We start from the raw sequence: 20,791 nt of genomic DNA, 5'->3' as shown, positions 1-20,791 counted from the left end.
ATAAATAATAATTTTAATAAATTAAAAATAATATACTTTACTAGTCAAGTGGCTGATAGAAAAATTCATCTGCTACAAACATCATAAACATTGAAGAACCTGCAACAATAAAATAATTTCCACAAAGTAAATGCTGAATAGAACAAGTTTTAAACAATAAATTTTGTTTTTAATTCATATTAAATCACTTATCTAATAATTCCATTGAAGCACTTTATCGAAGGCAGGATACGCATACATGCAACACTTGTGCAATTCAACAAATGATATACATACACGCACATATATCACTAATAATTAGGGAAAATAATAACTATCAAACAATATTATTATGTACCAACAATATATGCAATATAATTTACAATTTAAAATTAAAAAGTCAAAACAAACTAAAATCTAAAATAAGTACTAACAAAATTGGACAAACGATTCGACTCATCAACTACATAAATATAACTACAGAATAAAACTATTAGTAATCTAAGGCAACTTCACTCCTTACACAACAACGGGGTTCAAATGATCTATATTTTCCCAAAATTTTAACTTAAATAAAGCCTTTTTTCTCTGGTAATCATTTTTTATTGTCATACATTTTTTCCCAAAAATTGAACGGAACAATTAATCTAGAAAATCTTGCAGGAAAAAATAGACAATGTTATGCTCTTATAACACATGCCCGATTTTCGCGTTTTTCATACCTATTAAGCGGTTAAGGTACCAGTTTTTTTACCGGCGGGCGAAAAAAGTTGGCAGCGAACAAAATAGTTGTCAGCGGGAAAAAAGTAAACAGCGTGCAAATAGACCGGCGGGCAATACAAATGACAAATGCCTGCTTAAGGGGAAGGATATACCTTAAATTGTCAAAAAATGAAAAATCCAATTTTTCGTTTATATTTTTCCTAAAAGGTTTAAAAAATGAATTAAACTATTGCATATATTCAGGTATAATGTAAGAAACGTAAAACAATGTTTATATGTAGCATATTATCAGGTATGACATATCTTTGAAGGCCAAAATTCAGAATTTCTATTTTTCAGCTGCCGCAGACTAAAAACGAAAAATTAGACAATGTTATGCTCTTATAGATACACTATTGTTAAATATATTGTATGAATTATATCATTAAAAAATCAAAAATATTTTTTCAAAAAGCGAAAAATGGCTATAATAGGGCCATGTAATAGTCAGAATCATAAAAATAAAATTTCCCTAATTTAAGAATCAGAAAACCTATATGCATGTCAAATTTTATTACGATCGGTTGCGTAGTTCCAGAATTATGACGGTATACGTGCATACACACACAGCCTTCTGCATGGACATTTTTCTAAAAACATATGATTCAAACACTAAACACCTCCGAATTCGTTTCTATCAAGTTTCATCTAAACTGAAAACTTTACTATTACAAAGATTTACCTAGGAGGAAATAAAATTGTTGATACCACAAATACTACAAATACTATACACGTGCAAGCTTTGTTAACATCCCCGGTGTGCGACCTGACTACAGCGGCACTTAAATGTTGCGGCGGCGTCGTTCGGATGCTCCTCTGACCGTCGCTTACAAATCATCGTATATTCCAAGATATCAAACATAGTTATACATATCATAGTCAGAATACGACGTCTTTTAAACTGTGGAGTTAGAACAATTAGGAACGTGATACAAATAAAACGGGACTGTTCAGATTTTAATCTAATTTTATAAATTAAAGCTATCAATAAATGATTTAATCAAATGATATATAAGATAATGTAATAAAAAAATTGTCTGAAATTAGCAATCGAAATCTTTAAAAACTTTATATAATCTTTTACTTATATTAAATACGCGAATTAAAATTCTAAATTTTGGATTTTCCTTTAAAAGCCAAAGACGTTACAGCGCTATCTGTCCATGTCTTTTGCCTCTTTCCTGTTTATTTACAGTAGACCTAATACTAGAAAGCTTTTTAAGACCGATTAGTGTCTAACTAGTCGTTCAGACCTTATCCAGGATTCGTCTGGTAAGTATCACTCAGTCGTACTTTATAATCATACACGTGTCATAGGTATTTAATACAAAATTGTTAACTAGCGCAAGTAAAAACAATAATTTTCTAAAGATATTTAAATTTTTAGCTTATTCGAGTAGTAAAGTCTGTTGAAATTTGAAAGCTTGTTTATGATTATTCGTATCTATTTCCATTCAGTACTTATACACGTGCAAAATTACAGAGGTAAAATCCTAAGCTTATCGAAACTATCCTAATAATCTGTGCATCTCGAAGCTTATGACGTATGTCTAGACAATTTTATTATAGTATTTACAACAATATTCCTAGTACCGTATCCCATTACAAAATAAAAACAATCAGTCAAACGACTCCGCCCTCAGCCATTAGCGTCCCTTACGCAGGTATGCCGATCTGAGGCGTACCCTCTGAATACCCCCACTCTTATTCCAGATGGCGACACTGAACGCATGCGCAAGCCATGTAATCCATCTCTCTTCCACCAGAGGGCTACTTTTACCAAGCTTGGGCGATTTTTAGCTCAAGTTAGTTATATTCGAACGGTCAAGCTGAGCAGTAGTTCTCTACGCTTCTGTACACATTTTCGAAGAATAAAGTATAGTCGTCAGCTTGTTATAGAAAAGTTCAGAGTATATCAATTCGTTTCCAACAATCTAAAGGTGCATCCGATTAAGTTCACGCGCACAGCGTCTCTACACACTTGTAACAGCGAGTCTCTGCACGATACGCCAAGTCAATTCAAAACAGTGTCGTTATATTCATTATCAATTTAGTGTTGATTTCCTAACGTAGGAGTTTTTTAGGTAGGTTTAGCTTTAAGGATTATTAATTTGCACTAAAGTTTTTTTTCAGTTGAATCAACCGATCATCGAGAAGATAAAATGGCATTAGTTCAGCAGGACAGCGACCACCTTCCTAAGCAGCCAGGTCCGGACAACACAAAAAATCTGGCGGTCACGAACATCTTTAAACGTTTAACATCTTCTAAACGCCCAGATAAGTGCGGAATAAAAGTCGAAGTGAAACGTTCATCTTCGCCAATATTGCCGATAAAAAAAGGAGGTCAGAAGAGAAAGAGGAATTCATTAGAAGTAGAGGCAAAGGCAAAACGACCTCGAGAAATTGTTCCTGAAACTTCTAGATCTAGCACTTCCAAAAAGAGCATTCCACGAGGAAGGTACGTCGACAGCGAAAATAACGTAATTCGGCCGCCTACACCCTGCTATTTGGAAGTTGACGCCGATGACAAGCACTCGCTTGATTATTTCGATGCGCTTGTATACAAGAACCCGGAAAAGGAATTGGCACGGAGATTGATAGACAAGGAGTCGGATAAACTTTTTAACTTCTTGGAGCTGCCGAAAAATGAAGCAAAATCAATCGGTGAAATCGCAAAGTCGCCGTTCAAGCCACTCAACCTATCTGCATCTTCAAGTGACAGTGACGATCTTCAGCAGTTAGAGCATGACGAACAACCAATGGCCAACAATTCACCAGCACAAGTCATCCTGCAGCCAGCATCCGAGCCTGTTGACCTTCCGTTGTCTATTATCGGTGGTCGAACGATTGACAGCGAAGAAGCTCACGAGGACCCTTTGAACGTGTCTACCTGTTCAACCAGTTCGACCAGTTCAAACAGGTCAACCAGTTCAACCAGTTCAAAGAGTTCATCGTGTTCAACATGTTCCACCTGTTCTACGTCGTCGTCATCATCATCATCAAATAGCAGTAGCAGCAGTTCTAAGACTTCTAGCTCGAACTCAAGCAGCGACGATTCCGAGTCTTCAAATAGTAGTAACTCTAGCTCGAGCGATGACGAGAAAGCGCCAACATCAATACCAGACATTCCAAAACCACCATGTGAGCCTATAACTATAAAGAAGATACAAGACCCGGTAGCTTCAAAAACCCTCAACTCTAATATTAGGAAAAGCACGGTAGCCAGGCGGGGCCGTGCGGTATTAAATCCATTGGCGAGAGGAATAAGAACCAGGAAGACTATTGTCGAGAAAGCGCAAACATTGATACAAGACATTCCAAAATCACCATGTGAGCCTATAACTTTAAAGAAGATACAACACCCGGTAGCTTCAAACACCCTCAAAGCTAATAATAGGAAAAATACGGTAGCCAGGAGGGGCCGTGTGGTAATGAATCCATTGTCAAGAGGAATAAGAACTACAAAGACCATAGTCCCCACCCAAGTCATTGCGCCCCAAAATGTTGTGACATCCAGGATGCAACTAATCCATGGACTTTATTATAAGGAAATTTCCAATTGAGTCAAGGAGAGGTGTTGAATATGCCTAGGTAAGTTTGGCAACATGGCAATATTTTCTTATTTTATTGTATCAATTCAGTCTATAAATTAAAAAGTATCTAATAACAATTAAATCTATTTGTAGATCCTGTTTAAAAAAGCGCTTGACACATTTCTTTAAAACCATCGGTTAACGTTCCAAAATTGCTCTGATAGAAAGCTGAGGCTGTATTGCCCGAAATCAGTAAAATTTCCTGGTGGATTAGCAGAATCTATGACAGAAATTTTCCAGAATACTTTGAAGTGTGGAAACATTTTCGGACAGAATGCTGGTGAAAATTCTGGCGAAGTAGAGGAAGGCAATTCATAGTTAGGAGGTTAAGAACTATGACTATATTTATTGTAATCTTTGTGCAATGTTATTTATATATTGTAATAATTTTTTTCGTCAATAAAGATCTGATGAGGTTGAATACCACACCAACGAAACGTCGTCAGTTAACGTGAATTTTATGGATTTTTTTACAAGGATTACCTCTCTCACATTTGCTACGTATATTTATTTTAATTTTGATCAACATGAAAAGTAATACGTACTATTTTCGACATATTTGTTTGCTTACAAATCAAAGCTTACAGTTATTAATAATTTCTGCTTATAAATCAGTTCAATTTCATTAGTATTCTAATTTTCTTTATTTAAAATAGCCCTACCCTGCAACCTCTTACAAAAAATGATGTATACACTACCTACACTTCATTCCACATAACCGACCCAAGTCATCAATTATTATTACATTATTTTATGCTATATGTTTAAATAAATTCATACGTATTGTTATATTAACATGACAATAGTGCAAAATGTAAACATTATTAAGTAATATAAATAAATACATTATAAGTTATGCTTGGCATTGGTCTTTTTGATCTAAATATTAAATCAGCCAAACAAAATAATATAATAATTTTTATTGTAACTTGTTTATCAGTTTTTGGCATTTCCAAAAAGAGGGTACATATCAATAACTTTTGATTTGTGGTGCAGATGTTATTAAAAAAATTCAAAGGAATTTTAAGCAATTGGTCGAGATTTTCAATTTAAAAATGTAAAAATTTTCTAATCTCTAATAAACTATCAATCAATAGTTTATTGTGTACCGAGGACGTAAAATGGGCTTTTTTAGACCGAGTGCGGAATTTGCAGTACTCGTCTTTGGCTCGTGCTACCTCGCTTAGACTCCCTGGTGCACACTATACATTTTGCAACGCATGTACTGTTTTCTGCATTTTAGAAGGCTACAAAGATACATATGGACCGTTTCAGTATTAATATTCAATAATAGAACAAGGGATGAAAGAATCAGATTTTTTAAAGCAGTAATCACCCGAGGGAAAAATATTTTCGCTCCGTCCACGACTGAACTATAATAGCCACTTTATTTCCTGAAAAGCAGGACTAAAGTTGCATTTCATTTCCTCCTATTTTTTTCCCCTTAAAATGCGAGAAATCAATTCTTCATTCCTGCAAAATTTTGGAAAATTTTGTAAATTTGAAAAAAATTTTGAAAAACGTTAAAAAGTAAAAAATTATAAAAAAAAATAAAAAATTTTGAATATTTAAAAATAGTTGTATTGATTAATTCAATTTAGCTCTTGTAGGTCCCACTTTTCAAGAAATAAAGTGGCTACACAGTTCAGTCGTGAATAATACACTATATGCAACACGAGAGTAAAGTCAATGATTTCCTCGGGTAATTTAATGCTTTCGCTTCGCTCGGGCAGTAAACTCTCACCCGCGGGAATAATCATCGACTATACTCACTTGTTGCATAATGTACTATTATTTCACATCTGACTTGAAGGCCACTAGTTAATAGTAAAGAAAAAGGCTACTATCTACATGAGGTCGAAATGCCTGCTTAGCCCTCGGCGCACACTGTAGTATTTTTGTAACACATGCCCGATTTTCGCGTTTTTCATACCTATTAAGCGGTTAAGGTACCAGTTTTTTTACCGGCGGGCAATAAAAATGACAAATGCCTGCTTAAGGGGAAGGATATACCTTAAATTGTCAAAAAATGAAAAATCCAATTTTTTGTTTATATTTTTCCTAAATGGTTTAAAAAATGAATTAAACTATTGCATATATTCAGGTATAATGTAAGGAACGTAAAACAATGTTTATATGTAGCATATTATCAGGTATGACATATCTTTGAAGGCCAAAATTCAGAATTTCTATTTTTCAGCTACCGCAGACTTACTTATGATTTGGGCCTCATAGGGCACTTTTATCATGATAGATATGCTTTAAACATATATAGTTTCCAGATGAATGTAGGATTTTACAAACAACTATAATTTTAAAAATTTGTCTGGATATTAATATAAAATTTGTTACTTTTCAGGCACTCGCCCCGTATAAAGAGTTTCGAAGAAACGTCTTATACCCAGGGCGAACGCTTATTGTATTTGACCAAAAATGTGTATTTTTTTCAATTCTTTTTGAGCCATTTTTTATAAAAAGGTTTTTTCATAAAAGTATTCTGGCTATTTTGTAGAAAATTAAATTCTGAACAAATTCACATTATTTGAAAATTCTAAATACCGAATTGAAAAAAGTCTTTCTAGTAGCGAAGCCTCATTCTCCGAAAATTGACTTTTTGTCCGTGCGCAGGACCTGATGTTCATAAGAAGTGTCGTTCTATTACACAACATACTTGCTCAAAACAACTTTTATCAGTCAAATTCACTATGTATATTAACTATACCATATTCTACATGATCAACATGTATATGCAACTTTTTAGACATACTTTTGTAGAACAATAAAGGTAGAAACTGACATTTTTTTACTATACCCATACTAAATTCTTGAAAAACTAAACTTCTCACACTCGCTTCTATGAAATACTTGTGGAAAGACTATATATGTTCAATATACTATATTCTAAGAAATCACTGAGCATATGTATATCTATATATACGTATGTGTGATATTTTATCCCTCCGCATAACCTTAAATCTTAAGAAAATATTAATTGTTTTCATTCTAACTATACTAAACACTTGCACTGTAACTGTATATTATCATACTCATCAACATGTATATATACGCATACTTTTACTAATTTTTATACGAAGTGACCTTATATTACATTTCATACTTTCTTGAACGTACTTTTTGCACTTACACTCACTATATGTACTGAATATACAATATTCTACACTACGCCTAGCCTAAATTTCTTAAAAAACCTTATATTACATGTCATACTTGCTTGAATCAACTTTTCTCACATAAACTCACTATATATACTGAATCTACGATATTCTGCACAACACCTAGACTAAATTTTCAAGATAATCTTATATTACACTTCATACTCTATTGAACGAACTTTTTGCACTCAATCTCACTATATATATATATATATATATATATATATATATATATATATATTGAATATTCTATATTCTACACTACGCCTAGCCTAAATTTTTGAAAAAACCTCATATTACATGTCATACTTGCTTGACTAAACTTTTTTCACTTAAACTCTACACCATGCCTACACTAAATTTTTAGTTTTTTCTCCTACTTCCTTTATCTCTCTTCTGACTAAACCTTCTCTTTCTTCTGTGTTCGTGAATCATGTAATCCTGATACTTTCTTATCACTCCTTTTTTTTAAAGCACACGCATCATTACAATATATTATTGCATAGCCCGTATTCTGTAAGCTTGTGAACGGTAGAGGCTTGTCTTTGTCAACCACTACTTTGTTATGTCGTACACGAAATTTGTGCTGCCCTGTTATGGCTGACAACAGCAAGTCGCTTATATTGCTTTTATTACCATGGATGTATATATGTATATACATTTAATATTTGCATGTAACTTAAAATCTTGAATTGGTGAATTTTTTATTATACTCTTGCGTCCCCTAAACACTGACATAAGTGTAGATGTGTATAACACACATATATACCATTGCCGCATAATATAAGCACAAAGTCTAAAGCGATACATCTTTAATCTTGCTTGCTCTGAACGTAACACTATGCCTCATAATTATAGAAATACATATAAATAATAAAAATGTATATCATTAACTCAATGCTATATGGTTACTGCGTCAGAGAATCGACTTCTTAAACAAATATTGAACAAGATACTTTTACTAAATTGTAATTTATGCATTGTATACATTAATTAAATTGTAACTAGATTATACATAGCAAATTATAACAATCATAAATAACAATAATTATTGCACTGAAAAAAGAATAATAATAGTTAAAATTAAAATAAGAACATAATTTTAATCATAATTTTAACCGTAAACAAATTTTTATGCAATTTTTGACTATAATGAAATATCAATGACATTATACTTTGCAATAAAATGCAACAAAATCATTTATATACAAGATAAATAATAATTTTAATAAATTAAAAATAATATACTTTACTAGTCAAGTGGCTGATAGAAAAATTCATCTGCTACAAACATCATAAACATTGAAGAACCTGCAACAATAAAATAATTTCCACAAAGTAAATGCTGAATAGAACAAGTTTTAAACAATAAATTTTGTTTTTAATTCATATTAAATCACTTATCTAATAATTCCATTGAAGCACTTTATCGAAGGCAGGATACGCATACATGCAACACTTGTGCAATTCAACAAATGATATACATACACGCACATATATCACTAATAATTAGGGAAAATAATAACTATCAAACAATATTATTATGTACCAACAATATATGCAATATAATTTACAATTTAAAATTAAAAAGTCAAAACAAACTAAAATCTAAAATAAGTACTAACAAAATTGGACAAACGATTCGACTCATCAACTACATAAATATAACTACAGAATAAAACTATTAGTAATCTAAGGCAACTTCACTCCTTACACAACAACGGGGTTCAAATGATCTATATTTTCCCAAAATTTTAACTTAAATAAAGCCTTTTTTCTCTGGTAATCATTTTTTATTGTCATACATTTTTTCCCAAAAATTGAACGGAACAATTAATCTAGAAAATCTTGCAGGAAAAAATAGACAATGTTATGCTCTTATAACACATGCCCGATTTTCGCGTTTTTCATACCTATTAAGCGGTTAAGGTACCAGTTTTTTTACCGGCGGGCGAAAAAAGTTGGCAGCGAACAAAATAGTTGTCAGCGGGAAAAAAGTAAACAGCGTGCAAATAGACCGGCGGGCAATACAAATGACAAATGCCTGCTTAAGGGGAAGGATATACCTTAAATTGTCAAAAAATGAAAAATCCAATTTTTCGTTTATATTTTTCCTAAAAGGTTTAAAAAATGAATTAAACTATTGCATATATTCAGGTATAATGTAAGAAACGTAAAACAATGTTTATATGTAGCATATTATCAGGTATGACATATCTTTGAAGGCCAAAATTCAGAATTTCTATTTTTCAGCTGCCGCAGCCTAAAAACGAAAAATTAGACAATGTTATGCTCTTATAGATACACTATTGTTAAATATATTGTATGAATTATATCATTAAAAAATCAAAAATATTTTTTCAAAAAGCGAAAAATGGCTATAATAGGGCCATGTAATAGTCAGAATCATAAAAATAAAATTTCCCTAATTTAAGAATCAGAAAACCTATATGCATGTCAAATTTTATTACGATCGGTTGCGTAGTTCCAGAATTATGACGGTATACGTGCATACACACACAGCCTTCTGCATGGACATTTTTCTAAAAACATATGATTCAAACACTAAACACCTCCGAATTCGTTTCTATCAAGTTTCATCTAAACTGAAAACTTTACTATTACAAAGATTTACCTAGGAGGAAATAAAATTGTTGATACCACAAATACTACAAATACTATACACGTGCAAGCTTTGTTAACATCCCCGGTGTGCGACCTGACTACAGCGGCACTTAAATGTTGCGGCGGCGTCGTTCGGATGCTCCTCTGACCGTCGCTTACAAATCATCGTATATTCCAAGATATCAAACATAGTTATACATATCATAGTCAGAATACGACGTCTTTTAAACTGTGGAGTTAGAACAATTAGGAACGTGATACAAATAAAACGGGACTGTTCAGATTTTAATCTAATTTTATAAATTAAAGCTATCAATAAATGATTTAATCAAATGATATATAAGATAATGTAATAAAAAAATTGTCTGAAATTAGCAATCGAAATCTTTAAAAACTTTATATAATCTTTTACTTATATTAAATACGCGAATTAAAATTCTAAATTTTGGATTTTCCTTTAAAAGCCAAAGACGTTACAGCGCTATCTGTCCATGTCTTTTGCCTCTTTCCTGTTTATTTACAGTAGACCTAATACTAGAAAGCTTTTTAAGACCGATTAGTGTCTAACTAGTCGTTCAGACCTTATCCAGGATTCGTCTGGTAAGTATCACTCAGTCGTACTTTATAATCATACACGTGTCATAGGTATTTAATACAAAATTGTTAACTAGCGCAAGTAAAAACAATAATTTTCTAAAGATATTTAAATTTTTAGCTTATTCGAGTAGTAAAGTCTGTTGAAATTTGAAAGCTTGTTTATGATTATTCGTATCTATTTCCATTCAGTACTTATACACGTGCAAAATTACAGAGGTAAAATCCTAAGCTTATCGAAACTATCCTAATAATCTGTGCATCTCGAAGCTTATGACGTATGTCTAGACAATTTTATTATAGTATTTACAACAATATTCCTAGTACCGTATCCCATTACAAAATAAAAACAATCAGTCAAACGACTCCGCCCTCAGCCATTAGCGTCCCTTACGCAGGTATGCCGATCTGAGGCGTACCCTCTGAATACCCCCACTCTTATTCCAGATGGCGACACTGAACGCATGCGCAAGCCATGTAATCCATCTCTCTTCCACCAGAGGGCTACTTTTACCAAGCTTGGGCGATTTTTAGCTCAAGTTAGTTATATTCGAACGGTCAAGCTGAGCAGTAGTTCTCTACGCTTCTGTACACATTTTCGAAGAATAAAGTATAGTCGTCAGCTTGTTATAGAAAAGTTCAGAGTATATCAATTCGTTTCCAACAATCTAAAGGTGCATCCGATTAAGTTCACGCGCACAGCGTCTCTACACACTTGTAACAGCGAGTCTCTGCACGATACGCCAAGTCAATTCAAAACAGTGTCGTTATATTCATTATCAATTTAGTGTTGATTTCCTAACGTAGGAGTTTTTTAGGTAGGTTTAGCTTTAAGGATTATTAATTTGCACTAAAGTTTTTTTTCAGTTGAATCAACCGATCATCGAGAAGATAAAATGGCATTAGTTCAGCAGGACAGCGACCACCTTCCTAAGCAGCCAGGTCCGGACAACACAAAAAATCTGGCGGTCACGAACATCTTTAAACGTTTAACATCTTCTAAACGCCCAGATAAGTGCGGAATAAAAGTCGAAGTGAAACGTTCATCTTCGCCAATATTGCCGATAAAAAAAGGAGGTCAGAAGAGAAAGAGGAATTCATTAGAAGTAGAGGCAAAGGCAAAACGACCTCGAGAAATTGTTCCTGAAACTTCTAGATCTAGCACTTCCAAAAAGAGCATTCCACGAGGAAGGTACGTCGACAGCGAAAATAACGTAATTCGGCCGCCTACACCCTGCTATTTGGAAGTTGACGCCGATGACAAGCACTCGCTTGATTATTTCGATGCGCTTGTATACAAGAACCCGGAAAAGGAATTGGCACGGAGATTGATAGACAAGGAGTCGGATAAACTTTTTAACTTCTTGGAGCTGCCGAAAAATGAAGCAAAATCAATCGGTGAAATCGCAAAGTCGCCGTTCAAGCCACTCAACCTATCTGCATCTTCAAGTGACAGTGACGATCTTCAGCAGTTAGAGCATGACGAACAACCAATGGCCAACAATTCACCAGCACAAGTCATCCTGCAGCCAGCATCCGAGCCTGTTGACCTTCCGTTGTCTATTATCGGTGGTCGAACGATTGACAGCGAAGAAGCTCACGAGGACCCTTTGAACGTGTCTACCTGTTCAACCAGTTCGACCAGTTCAAACAGGTCAACCAGTTCAACCAGTTCAAAGAGTTCATCGTGTTCAACATGTTCCACCTGTTCTACGTCGTCGTCATCATCATCATCAAATAGCAGTAGCAGCAGTTCTAAGACTTCTAGCTCGAACTCAAGCAGCGACGATTCCGAGTCTTCAAATAGTAGTAACTCTAGCTCGAGCGATGACGAGAAAGCGCCAACATCAATACCAGACATTCCAAAACCACCATGTGAGCCTATAACTATAAAGAAGATACAAGACCCGGTAGCTTCAAAAACCCTCAACTCTAATATTAGGAAAAGCACGGTAGCCAGGCGGGGCCGTGCGGTATTAAATCCATTGGCGAGAGGAATAAGAACCAGGAAGACTATTGTCGAGAAAGCGCAAACATTGATACAAACATTCCAAAATCACCATGTGAGCCTATAAACTTTAAAGAATACAACACCCGGTAGCTTCAAACACCCTCAAGCTAATAATAGGAAAAATACGGTAGCCAGGAGGGCCGTTGGTAATGAATCCATTGTCAAGAGGAATAAGAACTACAAAGACCATAGTCCCCACCCAAGTCATTGCGCCCCAAAATGTTGTGACATCCAGGATGCAACTAATCCATGGACTTTATTATAAGAAATTTCCAATTGAGTCAAGGAGAGGTGTTGAATATGCCTAGGTAAGTTTGCACAACATGGCAATATTTTCTTATTTTATTGTATCAATTCAGTCTAAAATCTTAAAAAGTAGATCTAAGAATAACATTTAAATCTATTTTAGATACTGTTTAAAAAAGCGCTTGACACATTTCTTTAAAACCATCGGTTAACGTTCCAAAATTGCTCTGATAGAAAGCTGAGGCTGTATTGCCCGAAATCAGTAAAATTTCCTGGTGGATTAGCAGAATCTATGACAGAAATTTTCCAGAATACTTTGAAGTGTGGAAACATTTTCGGACAGAATGCTGGTGAAAATTCTGGCGAAGGTAGAGGAAGGCAATTCATAGTTAGGAGGTTAAGAACTATGACTATACTTATTGTAATCTTTGTGCAATGTTATTTATATATTGTAATAATTTTTTTCGTCAATAAAGATCTGATGAGGTTGAATACCACACCAACGAAACGTCGTCAGTTAACGTGAATTTTATTATACATATTACATGTCATACTTGCTTGACTAAACTTTTTCACTTAAACTCTACACCATGCCTACACTAAATTTTTAGTTTTTTCTCCTACTTCCTTTATCTCTCTTCTGACTAAACCTTCTCTTTCTTCTGTTTCGTGATCATGTAATCCTGATACTTCTTATCACTCCTTTTTTTTAAAGCACACGCATCATTACAATATATTATTGCATAGCCCGTATTCTGTAAGCTTGTGACGGTAGAGGCTTGTCTTTGTCAACCCACTACTTTGTTATGTCTACACGAAATTTGTGCTGCCCTGTTATGGCTGACAACAGCAGTCGCTTATATGCTTTTATTACCATGGATGTAATATGTATATACATTTAATATTTGCATGTAACTTAAAATCTTGAATTGTGAATTTTTATTATACTCTTGCGTCCCCTAAACACTGACATAAGTGTAGATGTGTATAACACACATATATACCATTGCCGCATAATATAAGCACAAAGTCTAAAGCGATACATCTTTAATCTTGCTTGCTCTGAAGTAACACTATGCCTCATAATTATAGAAATACATAAAATAATAAAAATGTATATCATTAACTCAATGATATATGGTTACTGCGTCAGAGAATCGACTTCTTAAACAAATATTGAACAAGATACTTTTACTAAATTGTAATTTATGCATTGTATACATAATTAAATTGTAACTAGATTATACATAGCAAATTATAACAATCATAAATAACAATAATTATTGCACTGAAAAAAGAATAATAATAGTTAAAATTAAAATAAGAACATAATTTTAATCATAATTTTAACCGTAAACAAATTTTATGCAATTTTTGACTATAATGAAATATCAATGACATTATACTTTGCAATAAAATGCAACAAAATCATTTATATACAAGATAAATAATAATTTTAATAAATTAAAAATAATATACTTTACTAGTCAAGTGGCTGATAGAAAAATTCATCTGCTACAAACATCATAAACATTGAAGAACCTGCAACAATAAAATAATTTCCACAAAGTAAATGCTGAATAGAACAAGTTTTAAACAATAAATTTGTTTTTAATTCATATTAAATCACTTATCTAATAATTCCATTGAAGCACTTTATCGAAGGCAGGATACGCATACATGCAACACTTGTGCAATTCAACAAATGATATACATACACGCACATATATCACTAATAATTAGGGAAAATAATAACTATCAAACAATATTATTATGTACCAACAATATATGCAATATAATTTACAATTTAAAATTAAAAAGTCAAAACAAACTAAAATCTAAAATAAGTACTAACAAAATTGGACAAACGATTCGACTCATCAACTACATAAATATAACTACAGAATAAAACTATTAGTAATCTAAGGCAACTTCACTCCTTACACAACAACGGGTTCAAATGATCTATATTTTCCCAAAATTTTAACTTAAATAAAGCCTTTTTCTCTGTAATCATTTTTTATTGTCATACATTTTTTCCCAAAAATTGAACGGAACAATTAATCTAGAAAATCTTGCAGGAAAAAATAGACAATGTTATGCTCTTATAACACATGCCCGATTTTCGCGTTTTTCATACCTATTAAGCGGTTAAGGTACCAGTTTTTTTACCGGCGGGCGAAAAAAGTTGGCAGCGAACAAAATAGTTGTCAGCGGGAAAAAAGTAAACAGCGTGCAAATAGACCGGCGGGCAATACAAATGACAAATGCCTGCTTAAGGGGAAGGATATACCTTAAATTGTCAAAAAATGAAAAATCCAATTTTTCGTTTATATTTTCCTAAAAGGTTTAAAAAATGAATTAAACTATTGCATATATTCAGGTATAATGTAAGAAACGTAAAACAATGTTTATATGTAGCATATTATCAGGTATGACATATCTTTGAAGGCCAAAATTCAGAATTTCTATTTTTCAGCTGCCGCAGCCTAAAAACGAAAAATTAGACAATGTTATGCTCTTATAGATACACTATTGTTAAATATATTGTATGAATTATATCATTAAAAAATCAAAAATATTTTTTCAAAAAGCGAAAAATGGCTATAATAGGGCCATGTAATAGTCAGAATCATAAAAATAAAATTTCCCTAATTTAAGAATCAGAAAACCTATATGCATGTCAAATTTTATTACGATCGGTTGCGTAGTTCCAGAATTATGACGGTATACGTGCATACACACACAGCCTTCTGCATGGACATTTTTCTAAAAACATATGATTCAAACACTAAACACCTCCGAATTCGTTTCTATCAAGTTTCATCTAAACTGAAAACTTTACTATTACAAAGATTTACCTAGGAGGAAATAAAATTGTTGATACCACAAATACTACAAATACTATACACGTGCAAGCTTTGTTAACATCCCCGGTGTGCGACCTGACTACAGCGGCACTTAAATGTTGCGGCGGCGTCGTTCGGATGCTCCTCTGACCGTCGCTTACAAATCATCGTATATTCCAAGATATCAAACATAGTTATACATATCATAGTCAGAATACGACGTCTTTTAAACTGTGGAGTTAGAACAATTAGGAACGTGATACAAATAAAACGGGACTGTTCAGATTTTAATCTAATTTTATAAATTAAAGCTATCAATAAATGATTTAATCAAATGATATATAAGATAATGTAATAAAAAAATTGTCTGAAATTAGCAATCGAAATCTTTAAAAACTTTATATAATCTTTTACTTATATTAAATACGCGAATTAAAATTCTAAATTTTGGATTTTCCTTTAAAAGCCAAAGACGTTACAGCGCTATCTGTCCATGTCTTTTGCCTCTTTCCTGTTTATTTACAGTAGACCTAATACTAGAAAGCTTTTTAAGACCGATTAGTGTCTAACTAGTCGTTCAGACCTTATCCAGGATTCGTCTGGTAAGTATCACTCAGTCGTACTTTATAATCATACACGTGTCATAGGTATTTAATACAAAATTGTTAACTAGCGCAAGTAAAAACAATAATTTTCTAAAGATATTTAAATTTTTAGCTTATTCGAGTAGTAAAGTCTGTTGAAATTTGAAAGCTTGTTTATGATTATTCGTATCTATTTCCATTCAGTACTTATACACGTGCAAAATTACAGAGGTAAAATCCTAAGCTTATCGAAACTATCCTAATAATCTGTGCATCTCGAAGCTTATGACGTATGTCTAGACAATTTTATTATAGTATTTACAACAATATTCCTAGTACCGTATCCCATTACAAAATAAAAACAATCAGTCAAACGACTCCGCCCTCAGCCATTAGCGTCCCTTACGCAGGTATGCCGATCTGAGGCGTACCCTCTGAATACCCCCACTCTTATTCCAGATGGCGACACTGAACGCATGCGCAAGCCATGTAATCCATCTCTCTTCCACCAGAGGGCTACTTTTACCAAGCTTGGGCGATTTTTAGCTCAAGTTAGTTATATTCGAACGGTCAAGCTGAGCAGTAGTTCTCTACGCTTCTGTACACATTTTCGAAGAATAAAGTATAGTCGTCAGCTTGTTATAGAAAAGTTCAGAGTATATCAATTCGTTTCCAACAATCTAAAGGTGCATCCGATTAAGTTCACGCGCACAGCGTCTCTACACACTTGTAACAGCGAGTCTCTGCACGATACGCCAAGTCAATTCAAAACAGTGTCGTTATATTCATTATCAATTTAGTGTTGATTTCCTAACGTAGGAGTTTTTTAGGTAGGTTTAGCTTTAAGGATTATTAATTTGCACTAAAGTTTTTTTTCAGTTGAATCAACCGATCATCGAGAAGATAAAATGGCATTAGTTCAGCAGGACAGCGACCACCTTCCTAAGCAGCCAGGTCCGGACAACACAAAAAATCTGGCGGTCACGAACATCTTTAAACGTTTAACATCTTCTAAACGCCCAGATAAGTGCGGAATAAAAGTCGAAGTGAAACGTTCATCTTCGCCAATATTGCCGATAAAAAAAGGAGGTCAGAAGAGAAAGAGGAATTCATTAGAAGTAGAGGCAAAGGCAAAACGACCTCGAGAAATTGTTCCTGAAACTTCTAGATCTAGCACTTCCAAAAAGAGCATTCCACGAGGAAGGTACGTCGACAGCGAAAATAACGTAATTCGGCCGCCTACACCCTGCTATTTGGAAGTTGACGCCGATGACAAGCACTCGCTTGATTATTTCGATGCGCTTGTATACAAGAACCCGGAAAAGGAATTGGCACGGAGATTGATAGACAAGGAGTCGGATAAACTTTTTAACTTCTTGGAGCTGCCGAAAAATGAAGCAAAATCAATCGGTGAAATCGCAAAGTCGCCGTTCAAGCCACTCAACCTATCTGCATCTTCAAGTGACAGTGACGATCTTCAGCAGTTAGAGCATGACGAACAACCAATGGCCAACAATTCACCAGCACAAGTCATCCTGCAGCCAGCATCCGAGCCTGTTGACCTTCCGTTGTCTATTATCGGTGGTCGAACGATTGACAGCGAAGAAGCTCACGAGGACCCTTTGAACGTGTCTACCTGTTCAACCAGTTCGACCAGTTCAAACAGGTCAACCAGTTCAACCAGTTCAAAGAGTTCATCGTGTTCAACATGTTCCACCTGTTCTACGTCGTCGTCATCATCATCATCAAATAGCAGTAGCAGCAGTTCTAAGACTTCTAGCTCGAACTCAAGCAGCGACGATTCCGAATCTTCAAATAGTAGTAACTCTAGCTCGAGCGATGACGAGAAAGCGCCAACATCAATACCAGACATTCCAAAACCACCATGTGAGCCTATAACTATAAAGAAGATACAAGACCCGGTAGCTTCAAAAACCCTCAACTCTAATATTAGGAAAAGCACGGTAGCCAGGCGGGGCCGTGCGGTATTAAATCCATTGGCGAGAGGAATAAGAACCAGGAAGACTATTGTCGAGAAAGCGCAAACATTGATACAAGACATTCCAAAATCACCATGTGAGCCTATAACTTTAAAGAAGATACAACACCCGGTAGCTTCAAACACCCTCAAAGCTAATAATAGGAAAAATACGGTAGCCAGGAGGGGCCGTGTGGTAATGAATCCATTGTCAAGAGGAATAAGAACTACAAAGACCATAGTCCCCACCCAAGTCATTGCGCCCCAAAATGTTGTGACATCCAGGATGCAACTAATCCATGGACTTTATTATAAGGAAATTTCCAATTGAGTCAAGGAGAGGTGTTGAATATGCCTAGGTAAGTTTGGCAACATGGCAATATTTTCTTATTTTATTGTATCAATTCAGTCTATAAATTAAAAAGTATCTAATAACAATTAAATCTATTTGTAGATCCTGTTTAAAAAAGCGCTTGACACATTTCTTTAAAACCATCGGTTAACGTTCCAAAATTGCTCTGATAGAAAGCTGAGGCTGTATTGCCCGAAATCAGTAAAATTTCCTGGTGGATTAGCAGAATCTATGACAGAAATTTTCCAGAATACTTTGAAGTGTGGAAACATTTTCGGACAGAATGCTGGTGAAAATTCTGGCGAAGTAGAGGAAGGCAATTCATAGTTAGGAGGTTAAGAACTATGACTATATTTATTGTAATCTTTGTGCAATGTTATTTATATATTGTAATAATTTTTTTCGTCAATAAAGATCTGATGAGGTTGAATACCACACCAACGAAACGTCGTCAGTTAACGTGAATTTTATGGATTTTTTTACAAGGATTACCTCTCTCACATTTGCTACGTATATTTATTTTAATTTTGATCAACATGAAAAGTAATACGTACTATTTTCGACATATTTGTTTGCTTACAAATCAAAGCTTACAGTTATTAATAATTTCTGCTTATAAATCAGTTCAATTTCATTAGTATTCTAATTTTCTTTATTTAAAATAGCCCTACCCTGCAACCTCTTACAAAAAATGATGTATACACTACCTACACTTCATTCCACATAACCGACCCAAGTCATCAATTATTATTACATTATTTTATGCTATATGTTTAAATAAATTCATACGTATTGTTATATTAACATGACAATAGTGCAAAATGTAAACATTATTAAGTAATATAAATAAATACATTATAAGTTATGCTTGGCATTGGTCTTTTTGATCTAAATATTAAATCAGCCAAACAAAATAATATAATAATTTTTATTGTAACTTGTTTATCAGTTTTTGGCATTTCCAAAAAGAGGGTACATATCAATAACTTTTGATTTGTGGTGCAGATGTTATTAAAAAAATTCAAAGGAATTTTAAGCAATTGGTCGAGATTTTCAATTTAAAAATGTAAAAATTTTCTAATCTCTAATAAACTATCAATCAATAGTTTATTGTGTACCGAGGACGTAAAATGGGCTTTTTTAGACCGAGTGCGGAATTTGCAGTACTCGTCTTTGGCTCGTGCTACCTCGCTTAGACTCCCTGGTGCACACTATACATTTTGCAACGCATGTACTGTTTTCTGCATTTTAGAAGGCTACAAAGATACATATGGACCGTTTCAGTATTAATATTCAATAATAGAACAAGGGATGAAAGAATCAGATTTTTTAAAGCAGTAATCACCCGAGGGAAAAATATTTTCGCTCCGTCCACGACTGAACTATAATAGCCACTTTATTTCCTGAAAAGCAGGACTAAAGTTGCATTTCATTTCCTCCTATTTTTTTCCCCTTAAAATGCGAGAAATCAATTCTTCATTCCTGCAAAATTTTGGAAAATTTTGTAAATTTGAAAAAAATTTTGAAAAACGTTAAAAAGTAAAAAATTATAAAAAAAATAAAAAATTTTGAATATTTAAAAATAGTTGTATTGATTAATTCAATTTAGCTCTTGTAGGTCCCACTTTTCAAGAAATAAAGTGGCTACACAGTTCAGTCGTGAATAATACACTATATGCAACACGAGAGTAAAGTCAATGATTTCCTCGGGTAATTTAATGCTTTCGCTTCGCTCGGGCAGTAAACTCTCACCCGCGGGAATAATCATCGACTATACTCACTTGTTGCATAATGTACTATTATTTCACATCTGACTTGAAGGCCACTAGTTAATAGTAAAGAAAAAGGCTACTATCTACATGAGGTCGAAATGCCTGCTTAGCCCTCGGCGCACACTGTAGTATTTTTGTAACACATGCCCGATTTTCGCGTTTTTCATACCTATTAAGCGGTTAAGGTACCAGTTTTTTTACCGGCGGGCAATAAAAATGACAAATGCCTGCTTAAGGGGAAGGATATACCTTAAATTGTCAAAAAATGAAAAA

General features: G+C 33.9%; 1 protein-coding gene across 1 annotated transcript; it reads left to right on the top strand.

Annotated features, from left to right (window-relative positions):
• Positions 1–2,903: 2,903 nt before the first annotated feature.
• Positions 2,904–4,304, top strand: LOC116418234 (cell wall integrity and stress response component 3-like). The gene has a single exon (XM_031933293.1). The coding sequence runs from the start codon at positions 2,904–2,906 to the stop codon at positions 4,302–4,304; it is 1,401 nt and encodes a 466-aa protein (XP_031789153.1).
• Positions 4,305–20,791: the final 16,487 nt, after the last annotated feature.

This window comes from Nasonia vitripennis, unplaced genomic scaffold (assembly GCF_009193385.2).
Source record: "Nasonia vitripennis strain AsymCx unplaced genomic scaffold, Nvit_psr_1.1 unplaced0112, whole genome shotgun sequence".
Classification (NCBI taxonomy): Eukaryota; Metazoa; Arthropoda; class Insecta; order Hymenoptera; family Pteromalidae; genus Nasonia; species Nasonia vitripennis.
This window is presented reverse-complemented; position numbering and strand designations above follow the sequence as displayed.

What these genes read in the sequence shown, in the direction of transcription:
- LOC116418234 (XM_031933293.1), top strand. Translation starts at nt 2,904, where the DNA reads ATGGCATTAGTTCAGCAGGACAGCGACCACCTTCCTAAGCAGCCAGGT.